General features: G+C 36.2%; 1 protein-coding gene across 4 annotated transcripts in view; it reads left to right on the top strand.

Annotated features, from left to right (window-relative positions):
* The first annotated feature begins 7,343 nt into the window (after positions 1–7,343).
* Positions 7,344–12,189, top strand: part of LOC111869409 (TRAF-type zinc finger domain-containing protein 1) — a 26,197-nt gene continuing 21,351 nt past the window's right edge. For 3 of the 4 annotated variants that reach the window (XM_033753422.1, XM_023860917.1, XM_023860918.2), the window contains exons 1-5: positions 7,344–7,545; positions 8,358–8,418; positions 8,497–8,689; positions 9,014–9,206; positions 10,661–10,888. In XM_033753422.1, the coding sequence (XP_033609313.1) occupies positions 8,384–8,418; positions 8,497–8,689; positions 9,014–9,206; positions 10,661–10,888 (649 nt within the window). In that variant the 5' untranslated portion in view covers positions 7,344–7,545; positions 8,358–8,383. Of the gene's footprint in view, positions 7,546–7,927; positions 8,153–8,357; positions 8,419–8,496; positions 8,690–9,013; positions 9,207–10,660; positions 10,889–12,189 lie in introns of those variants that run through there. The other variant, XM_023860919.2, reaches the window with a different exon arrangement.

Genomic DNA, 12,189 nt, shown 5'->3' with positions numbered 1-12,189 from the left:
GGTTGAGTCATTAGCACTGATGCTTCATATTCTGAAAGTTTTCTGCAGTTCTGCATTGTGAATGGTACCGTAAAACAGGTCGTGATTACTATAATGACTTTCCAGCTTGTTGTGTAGGCATCCTTCCATATACAATTATATAAGTGTCAGTAAATAGACTAAGAAAATATATGTATTTGGCATCATAAACCTTGAATTGTTCTACTACGAAGGTTATCATGACAATAGAGATGATAAACTGCATGAAGGATAGGAAGCAGAACATGCCAAGATTGAGTGAAACATTAAAAATCTCCAGTCAGAACTCTATAATATGATGTTAAACTGAAGTACCATGTACAATAAAATATTGGAAGTGATGTAAACATGGAGGATTAAATTCTAGCTTGGGTTCTTAAATTATCCAGCAGTTCCACTGTGCCAGTTGTTGGCCTTGATTAGTTCATACAGCATTTGCCTGTTGTAGTTGAATGCCTATCATTTCTTTAAAGACCTGTTTATGTGAAGTTTTTATAGGAACATAAAATGTGAATGACTTGTGCATGTTTTAAGGTTTTAATAGGACCATAGAACATGGAGGATTCGGTTAGAGGCGTGTATAATGATAATCTACTGGGAGCAAATTAACTTGGTCATTGCATGATGTGCAATGACTCACATGTAGAATCTCATTTAGATATCTGTACAAGGCCTTCATTATTTTTCTCATTCCTTCCAGGCAGTTCACACAGTTGTATCTGCAATGGACCACAGTTGTATTAGTCTCAGAGCAGAATTGTGCTTTTAAAAGTGGTACTGTCTGAGTACAAGACTGTGATAATTGCCTATTTTTCACACTTAATAGTGACCCACATTCCATGGTGTATTCTATTTCTCATGCAGGCCATACTTCTGAGATGTTCAATATTCACTTGAAGTTCTCTGTACTGCTAACATTTTCAGTTCTTTCACATTAGTTTTAAATAATTTACATTATAACAAATGTGAGTCTAATTATATTTTTGTTTAGTACAATGAAATATGGAATGTCGGGCCCTCGATCTGAATGTTAACCTGTTTATTAATATGTATACACATGCATAGTATATGTTATGAAGTCATACTGCAAATAGGGTGTCTTAGGCGGAAATAAAAGTATTATCCTAAATTCAGACATTAATTTTCTGCCACTTAATTTCAGGACTATACAGTGTTACTACCTGGAAGATGATACTCTTCAAGGTAGAAGAGGTTAAGAATTGTAAGAACTGCAGAATGATTTAACCATTTTTTGTTCTGGACACAGAATTTCTGTGACATGAAAGTGCTTCCAGGAAGGTATAGAAGGAAATTTTCTCTTTAATCCCTAGAAATACTTCAATGGGTGCAGGACATTTGCCCAGTTACGTGACATTTGCCACTTTGATGGCCATGTAATGTTACTGGATAAAAGTCACATTACTTTATCTGTACTGCAGCTGGAGTTGTACAAGATAGTGTTTATGTCAGTTGCTTCCCAGATAAATCTTAAATGGGGTTTACAATATAAAATATTTCAGTTGTGAAAAAGTGCATTAATGTTCCCACAGCACTGACTTTTAAAAAGGTACAGCCTTCTGGGATTTAATGCCTAATGGGGTAGAAGTTCACTAATGTATCAGAGGAGCATACTGCCTGCATCTTGAGGACGAAAAGTGAGCCAAGCAAGAGGCAATTATTATCTCACTCTTCATACCTGAAGACGGAGGAAGAATGTTCTGAAATGCCAGTGAACTTCTGCCAGACTGCATGTCATTACATTCCAGATGTGCTGCTTCTACTTTTGTTTTCTCTGTAAGAAGCATAAAAATTGAATATACAATGAGCAAGTCTTGTCCATCAACTTGGATCTCTTTGGATAGTATTCAGCAAATTAATAACCTGTGCATTTGTAATAAATTAATGTTAAGAGCAGTGATGTATGGGTTCTAAAATTGCAAAGATTGTATTTAGAGAATTTCCAGTCTAGGTCCATTACAGCCATATTCCTGAGACAAAATCAGTTATTATTAATAAGCACACAAAGAATGTGTAGTGTTTGGTTTTATCATAAGCATTTAATGAATTGACAAATATGCCAAAGATAACTGGTGCACTCTTACAAAGTTTGATATGGGCAGCATAAACTTTCAAGAATATTTTTATAAATAAAATACATTAATACCTCTGACTTTATAACAGTTACATTTATGAATTTCCTTCACATATTCTAACTTCATGTTCTCACTCCTTGCCATCTTTGTTCTTCATGTAATAAAACTACTTTCAGTTCCATTAAATATTAAGTTGTTTGTCACAAAATGTAGAGTTATCTGAAAAGCAAAATATTTCTGACCTATTAGATACTGTTCATATATGTTGTGTGTGTTTGTTCCATAATTTTTTATCAGTTGTTGATCATATGCTATTCTGTCTGTTATGACTGTAAAATATGTGAAGGGCAGTTGTGATACAAAGAATATCTAACATAATAAATAGACTCAGGTATGCAGAAAGGAACACAAAATAATGACTGATTACCAGTTGTGTTTGAATTCGTCCTTGTTAAATATTTGTAACACAAAGTAAATTTTGCTGGTAAGAAAAGTATGTAATGATTAGTTTATTCATTATACATTGTACTCCTGCTTATCTGTACTAATGGGAGGAAACTCACAAATAAAACAGACATGTAATTTGAAAATGTATGCATTACATCTGATTTAACTGTACCAAAAACTGTAAGAATTTCAGAAAGAGGGTATGGAACATCAAAAAATGTTTTATTTTTATCTGAATTTGTTTGTTGCTTCCCACTCCCCCCNGTATTCAGCCAGTTACATGCAGAAATGCATTTAGGTGACGGGAGTTAAAGTTTCAAGCATAAGAATTTTTGAAAATCTGTTCGTTGGTTAAGTTGTTTGATGTGTGTAGAAGGAGTCAACTTAATAAAGACTTCACAAGGTTGCCAGATTAGCATAAAAAAGGTTGTGGAAACCATAAAGTGAATAATTAGGAATATAATGTATCTGTTTGCTGTCAGCAGGTACATATGCCATTATTAGACATTATTATCCAAATTTGAATAATATTTTGCATTTAAAAATGTGAATGCAATACACATATAAATGAACTGATGCACTGTGGACTGGATGGTTGGAGTGAAATTCCCAGTGGAATGCCATGAATGTTTCTCTTCAATTTGAGATCACTCTCCTAGACAGTGGATATGCAGGTTAAAGATTGAACCTGAAATAAAATATGAATGATTTAAGTATAGAATACATAAAAGAGAGATACAGTTGCCATTGTGCTTTTTGAACATCATGCCATGAAATGTATGTATGTGGGAACAGAGGCATAGTTCACACATTAGTAAGTTCAGTATTGCCAGAGATATGTACGTGGTCTTGCAGTAAAGTTCGCAGACTCATTGTGGTAAAAGTGCTACATACCTCATTGCTGAATATCACTGTGGTTGCCTTCATAGTACTCCCTTCGGGAGGCTATGCACCAATACCCGCGCCTAGTCCAGCCCACCCTTCAAAACAATTTTGAAACTGGTTTTGTGGAATGGCCTTCAGAGCTGCCATCATATTACTCCTTATGTCATCAGGGTCATCAAAATGCCCCCCTTTCAACATTGCCTTTATCTTCAGGAACAAAAAATGCCAATAGAGGCTAGATCCAATGAATAGGAAGGGTAGTCCAGCAAAGTTATTTGTTTTCTAGCTAAAAACTCCCTCACAGGCAGTGTTCTTCTGTGAACTCCTTTGGGTCTTCAGTTAAGATTTTCTTAACTGTTTCTCTGCCAATGTTTGCTTGCTCTGTTATGCTCCTGACAGTCAGCTGACAATTTTCATGCACAGTTTGACAAACTTGTCTTCAGTTCCGCTTGTTGCTGCCCATCCTGATCGCTCTTCATTAGTGACACTTTCTCTTCCCTCGGGAAAACATGTCACCCACTTGTAAACTGCTGTTTTCTCATAGCATTATCCCCATGAACTTGCACTAACATCTCTCTGATTTTGCTTCCATTATTGCCAAGTTTAACAAGAAGCTCTGACATTCTTGGGACAGCACACCGAAACACACTCAGACAATAATAGACACTACTCAGAAAGAGACTGCCATAGATGAACAACAGCACAGCTGTGAAATGCTGATATGTGAATGTCATGAAACGATACTGTGGTTCTGTCCAGTGCTCCCATGGCAAACACACAGCAAGTTCATGAACTTTATTGTCAGACCATGTATACACACACAAACAATATAGGGTGAACCACTGAAAATACTGTTTATTCTGAAGAAATGGTCTCTCTGCAGTTCTGTTCATGAGGTGGATGTGTCAGTTTTGATTACATGGCTTAACAATAAATAAATAACCAAAAAATTAATTCATTAACCTAGAACTAAATAAATATGGACAAGTAGTGAATGATTTTATAGTGAACTGCACAGTACCACCACATTTCATCACTATGAGCCAGAGAAAAGATAACTCGATTGTACTGCTATCTGTTACTTGGGCAAAGAGCTCTAACCTGGGCAGACATGGGTCAACTGTTATTAGTTTGGCATAGGAAACATAAGAACCTTGAAAAAATACAGCTGACTTCGTAATAGTGTAGTGCCTTAACTTTTGCATTTGAGTTGGTCATTTTAATGCTCTTGCTGCTTTACCTTTGGTAGTCATTGTATAGGATGCCTCGTGACTCTAGAGTCAGTCTGGACATGGTGCTGGAGAAGAAAATTCCTGTCACTGACAGGAAAAAATTCCTCTCATCCAGCCCATAATCAGAATACAGATGAAGCAGTTATGATGGGCTGAAAAATATGAGGTCAAAATTATGGTTTGGAACATGAGATTGGGTGTATTCGAGTATGTAATTCTCACAAAGTGATAAAAATAAATTCTGAGTGTTTGCCTTCTTTATCTCACATAATATTTTGGCCCAACACAGCAGTTACTTTGTAGACATCAGTTTACTTGGCAGTTTGAATTTTGTAACTGGAGACTTCTTTACCAAGTAAAGTCATTGGAATGGAAGGTATTTTATGAAAAGAAATTATTCCTACTGCATTGTGTCTTGATGAACTTTGGAAGCTTATAGTATTTTTGTGTACTGTTGACATTCTCACAGTGCACCTTGTAGCATAAATGTACAGCATGTTTTCTGTTAATGTTGGCACGTGTTATTCTCTTAAATATATAATATATTCTGTTATTGTACATGTAAACTAAAAGAAATTCTTGATGATTTATTTTATGTTTCAATAAAGAATTGGCAATAATTGAGAAGGATAATTTACACCTGTTTTCTGGCTGATTTCCAAAAGAAAATGATATACATGGATGTGTTTTATATATATATATATATATATATACACACACACAACTGTAATCCTTAGTTGTGACTGTAACTAGGACGATCTCCGATCTCACATAATCGGTCCAACTGATCTCCATCCTTCTCCAACACCACATTTCGAAACTTTACAGATGTTTCTGATCTACTGCCCTAAGTGTCCATGTTTCAGCCCCATACAGAGCTATGCTCCAAATATAGCATTTCACTAGTTTCTTCCTCAAATTTAAGTCCAATTTGCTGGTAAAAAGATTCTTCTTCTTGCTAAATGCAGCTTTTGCCATGGCAATCCTGGATTTAGTTTCACTAGTACACCTTCCATCATCTGTTAACAAGCTACCCAAATATTTAAAACATTTCACATTCTCCAGTTGTTTTTGGTCTATCTTTATTGTGACTGGGGTTGGTTGTCTCGAAATTTTCATTACTTTTGTTTTCTCCACATTCATTTCCATGCCATAGCACCTTCCAATTTCAATTAGTCTATCAATCATTCCCTGTAGCACAGTTTCCTCCTTAACCATTAACACAAGGTCATTGCATATTTCACAGTTTGGATAATTTGGCCTCCTAATTTGAAGTCTCTTGAGCCCATCCAGAGCTTCCTTGGTAAGGCATTCGCTGTACAAGTTGAACAGAATTGGTGATAAACAGCATCCTTGTCGAACTCCTCTTCCAATCTGCACACTTCCTGTCTCCCCCCTGTCCAGTCGTACTCTAACTTTCTGATCCATGTACAATTTGCTAATCAATCTTCTTTCATGCCAATCGATACCTGTTTCTTTCAGGATCTGCATTAATTTGGTCCAGTTTACCCGGTCAAATGCCTTCTGCCAGTCTATGAAGCAAACACACAGTTCTTCATCTATCTCCAAAGTTCGTTCCGCTATAATTCTCATCATCCCAATTGCATCCCTGGTTCCTTTTCCTCTTCTAAATCCAAACTGATCTTCTCCAAGTACATCCTCTATTTTCCTTTCAATTCTTCTTTTAAGTATCTTTGCTATTATCTTTGCTGTATGTGCAATAAGACTTATTGTGCGATGGTCGCTGCATTTTGTAGCTTTTGTCTTTTTCTTTAAGGCAATCATTGTAACTTCTGTAAAGTCCTTGGGCCACTCTCCACTTTCATATATGGTGTTCATTAGTTTTGTCAGTGTTTTCAAACCACCTTCTCCCAGTAACTTGAGCACATCTCCAGGTACATCATCATCTCCTGTAGCCTTTCCCTTTCTCATTTCCTTGATAGCTTTTTCCACCTCGCTTCGTAAAATATATGGTCCTTTCTCGTCTGTATCTACTTCTTCTTCCGGTTCAACTTCTAAGGTTTCTGGCCGATTAGGTCGATCATATAGTTCTGAAATATAATTTTCCCAAATTTTCAGCACTTGCCTCTGATCTACTATTCTATTCCCCTGGGAGTCTTCGATGCCAACATTTTGAATCCCATGATTCTCTTTCCATCCTAGTTCTTTTGTCTTCATGTACATCAAATCATAACGGCCTGTTCTTTGAAATTCCATAATCTCATTACATATCTTCTCAAGATACTCCTTTTTGGCCCTGTCCGTGGCTCTTTTCAATTCATTCCTCAGTCTCCTGTATTTCCTCCTGCCTTCTTCATTGTTGACATTCTTCCATTCCCTTCGCTCCTCCATTTTACTCATCTCCTGTGTAACCCATGATTTTCTTGCTCTCTTCTCATAAAATAAAAAACTTAATAAGATTTTAATAAACATAATTTAAAAAGAACATTACTATAAAACTTAAAATAATACAATTGTATTTAAATTAACTGAATTAAATGCATTACAAATTTACACACTTATAACCAATTAGATTGATAATATTCTTTCATGGAATAAAAATAATGATGCTATAAAAACGTCTTCAGTGCAGATTTAAAACTTCTCTCATCAGTAGCCAATATTTGTATTGTTTGATGAAGATGATTAAAAACTTTATTACCTGATATGTATGCACCTTTCAATGACACTAAATTTCCCTATTGATAGGGAACTATGTTTATCAGTAGTTATCTTATCGACCTGAAGATTCAGGAACTTCGTTCGGGAACGTTCAAGATCCAGGTTTAGGAGTGACTAGGAGTCAGTGTTAGATATGATAAGGGCCGTTAAGGACAGCGAGGATATGTGCATTGGAAAATCTAGTTCAGGTGCGTGCAGATGAACCTTTCGGGAGAGTTTATGGTAACAATCTATCCGTCTCAATTCCACAGTTTGACTTTAGGACCTATAACAAAATAATATTTCTTTTTTAGTTCCGGAAGACCAACAGTCTTCTGTCGCCCTAATTAGTTTACAATTCGCATACAAAAAATATGCTTGCTGTTGGCTTGACGAGTTGTGTTAATATTTCTACGTGCAGTTGATTAAGGGTACTTCTATTTTAAATAGAACATGTAGAGTATCTGTTCTAAAATTCATGTTTTTCAAGTCAAATAAATAAAGCGATGTACGAGACATTAGAGTAGTACACGTTTCATACAACTCTATTCCACACGTAGTATTGCCTGTATTGGCATTGGCCTGAAAATTTTTCATAGTTGTCGATAGCTTTATGAGAAATTTACATTCCAAGTAATGTGAGTTCCAGACTTTTTCAAATTAGTGTAGTGTTATAATAGGATTTCATAACCAAATGTATTAACAGTAAATACATTGTCGGGGAAATTATATATGCGGTACGACCAGTAAAATAACAGCGCAAAATACACAGACGGAACATTACATTGTTATAGACTTTTCGATATATCTTTCCAGGTATGAAAAATTGTAAGTAATATCTTTTACCCAAATGAAGAAGGTAACTGCTTATGATTGTTTAATATAAATATGTCACCGTTTTTGTTGTTGAACGACTCGTATCCGGACCTTACATACAACAAATCCAAAAATAAAATCTTTGTTCTTTCATTCTCTGAGGCGTTGTTTTAATAACTAGATGTCTATTTTTGTTATGTTTTAGCCTAGGCAACTTACCAGCACAGAACTATGTGTGATGTTGACGTTCGTTTTTGTTCAAATTGGTAAGTGAAATACGTTGTTTTATTAGTGATTAAACTATCGATTTTAGTTTTGGAATAATTGATTGTGTTCCTCTTCAGCAAGCGGGAGGTTCCTCAAAGTAATTTTGTAATGCACAATGTGCATTGCCAGAGGAAGCTTGCTCTCTGTATAAAGTGTGATGAACCTGTACCAAGATGTGAGCTTGCATCTCACAATACAAATTTCCATGCAGTGGTTGAGTGTCCAGCATGTGGCCATCAGTGTGAAAAGAGACATTTAATTGATCATCAGGTTAGTAGTAAAAAAATTATTATTATGGGGATATTTTGATTATGTATAATTTTGAAGAACGTGGTGTTGGTCTAGGTAACAGTGTGAATAAGATTCTTAAGTATGACAAAGATTTGAATAGATAGTTCCTTTTGAAATTACATGTTAAGGATTTCTGTGCCTGTTATGAGTAACAGTAGCTGTTCTTTTTCCTAAGCTCTGAATAGGCATTCCATAGTAGTGAATAAATTGTTGAACGATTTCTTATGAACCGAAGTAGTGTTCTAAATCAGGTTTATTTTATTTTGTCATGAAAGAGCAAATAATTATGCATTTAATTTTCAGAAATCATCATGTAGCCATCGAGCTGTATGCTGTAATTACTGTCATATTGAAACAGAAGCTAATGAATTGGCAGAACATGAAAATTACTGTGGAAGTCGTACAGAACGATGTGAAGATTGTGGAGAATTTGTGATGCTAAAGTATCAGCAGCTACATCTGGATTCTAACCATGCTTTCTTGAAACTTGAAGATGGTAACTTCACTGATTAATTTTTTCCCAAAGTCCAAACTTTTCTGTACCACTTTCTTGCCCTCTTTCACAAGTTCTCTTTCCTCTTTGGCACGTGAACAGTCTGCCTGTGTGGTTGCCAGGGTGTAAGATACTGTTCTGAAAGAGCTCTGCTTCCATATGCAATCATCCAAGAGAGCACTCAAAGATGTAATTTTTTCCTCCTTTATGCAAACAAGGATTGCACCTCCAGAGCCAATTTCAAGACTCAAAGTTAGTCTGACCATCTCAGCTCTGGTCTTCCACTCTCTCTTCTCTTATTATATTTAAAATAATATGCTATCAAAGGAGGGTGTATGCTTTTCATTTCCCTCAGTGATTGTTGTCTTTATCTTCCAGTGTTTCCTGTAATGCTGGTATCAATTTTACTTATAGTATCATCATTTCTAATATAGTTCAATTTTGAAAAGTCTACCTGTAGTCTCAAAAACTTCATTTCTTGAACCTCTAATTTTACCCCTGGCCCCTACAAACAACCCATGTCAGAGATCCAGACAGTAATGTGGGATTAGATGTGACCTTATGAAGCCTAAGTTATGTATATTTTTTTATTATACTAGTTATGTCAACATTTTATGATCATAGGCAATATAGGCAATATTGGTTAAACCACTTAACTGCATTTTTTAAATTATTTTTCCTTTAAACTCAACATTGTCACTGCTGTAATTTGGAATATCACTCCACAATGTGTTTTGAATTTATAAATGATCTTTCTTGCTTTGGAGTAATATCCTGTCTTATAGTAGTACTGATAAAAAATGAAGTACCCTACAAGTTGTGGCATTCAGCAAAGAAGGCTGTTTTGTTTCTTGTTACATATTTTCATGTATGGAAATTTTCAAATATGATCATCTTCCATATCATAGAACCAGAAGAAAGGTGGGTGGTGCTTTGCTTCTGATGGGGATTTATGTTGGGGGAACTGGGCTGATGATTATTGTATTTAGTATCTCTCTGATGTTAGTTTCATAAGTCTTTGAAGAACTTCAGAAATGGAAGATGTGTACAGAATTGTTATGCATGGACCTTGTGCAGAAAAAGGCCACTGTTAGTACTAAGGTATGGACAGGATGATGATAGAACACATCTCGTGACGAATTTAGGAGCCTTCTTTTCTTTAAATATTTCCAACATAAACAGGAGTCAGCAGAAATTATAAACTAATAATAAGATTTATTATTGAATTTCTTTCGCTTCCTGCTAATGTAAGTTCCAATTACTTTAGGTTATAAGACATAATCATACATTTCACACTTTGCCATATAGTAATTTTCAGCACACACTGTTTTTCCCACAACACATACTGTTGTCCGCAAGTAAAATTTAACGTGCTTAGCTTCAGTGATTCGGCGACAGTTATTTGGTTGCTGATTATTTTAATGCTTATTATAGATTCTTTATGAATGTGTTTTCAGAGCCAGGTCCTACACCTTCATGGAGCAATACACGAGCAACATCTTCCAATCTTCTCAACGATTTGAGTCGCCAGCGTAAGGTATCAAATGCCAGTCAAGATTCTGCACGCCCAACTTTGGCCTCCAATCGGCTCTCTCCCAGCAAACGCACTAATGATATGCCTCAAGTCAACTCTGCCACTACTGCAACTCCTACAAAAGATCATCATAAGACCACTATTCCTTCAGGTAGCTAGCAGAGATTCTAAACTTAATTAATTTCTCAGTGAATAAAATGAAACAAATTGGGGTCCTCAAATTATGACTTTCTTCTTCAGGTCATTGATCAGCTCAAGAACACTACAACATTGCATCTTACAGCTTCATACTAATGTACATGATTGTGTAATTTACACTCAAGTATTAATAGTTATTTAATTGTTGGATTTGTATGAACGTACTCTTATGGTCTTAAGTGGTCTGTACAGAGTATGATCATTTTGTTTATAGCTCAGAACTCTAATGCAAGTGTGTTGAGATTTTATGTAAATTAGATGTTTCTGCCATCTGTAACAAGACAAATTAAATAGGGAACTTAATTGGTTGAATGCCCTTGGAAGCATTATTTTCATTTGCAGTAGCATGTGCAAAGAAACCAGCATTGATGTGTTCACATGGCTGGTCAGAAGAAGCAGCCTGATGTCTTCTGGGATATACCACTGTTCAGTGGATTACTTACTTACTTACGTACTTAATTACTTACTTACTGAGCTGAGCCCTTCTTGAGGAGAAGCCAAACCTGCAGCTACTCAACAATTTCCCAGCATTTTATGGAACCCAAACGTTCATTACCATGTTCACAAGAGCCCTCCACTGGTCCCTATCCTGACCCAGATCAATGCAATCCATACCATTCCATCCTTTCTCTCTAAGATCCATTTTAATATTCTCCACCCACCTATGCCTTGATCTTCCCAGTGGTCTCTTTCCTTCTGGCTTTCCCACTAATATCCTATATGCATTCCTCTTCTCCCCCATTCATGCTACATGCCCTGCCCACCTCATCATCCTTGACTTGATCATGCTAATTATTTTTTTTTATTGCTAGTGGGGTGGGACTAAGTCCCTTGTACTGTGGCCACTTCTGGCTTATTGTACCAGCCCCAGATGATAGGTGAGGGTGATTGTGGAGCAATTGGTGGAATGAAGATTGGCAGGGGAAACCGAAGTACTTGGAGAAAACCTGCCCCAGCACCACTTTGTCCACCACAAATCCCACTTGACCAGACCCGGGATCGAACCTGGACTGCCACGGTGGGAATCCAGCGACTAACCGCTTGTGCTATGGTGCGGCCATCATTCTAATTATACTTGGAGAAGAGTACAAGTTATGAAGCTCCTCATTATGCAGTTTTCTTCAACTGTTCATTGGATTACATGGCGTTATATCCCAGGTGACAGAACTTATCATAATCACTGATGTGAGAATCTCAAATCCTACAGAGTGTGAAGTTGCATGCAAAAGGTGTAAGTGACAAATTCTAATAGAT

Source organism: Cryptotermes secundus, unplaced genomic scaffold, assembly GCF_002891405.2.
Source record: "Cryptotermes secundus unplaced genomic scaffold, Csec_1.0 scaffold813, whole genome shotgun sequence".
Classification (NCBI taxonomy): domain Eukaryota; kingdom Metazoa; phylum Arthropoda; class Insecta; order Blattodea; family Kalotermitidae; genus Cryptotermes; species Cryptotermes secundus.
This window is presented reverse-complemented; position numbering and strand designations above follow the sequence as displayed.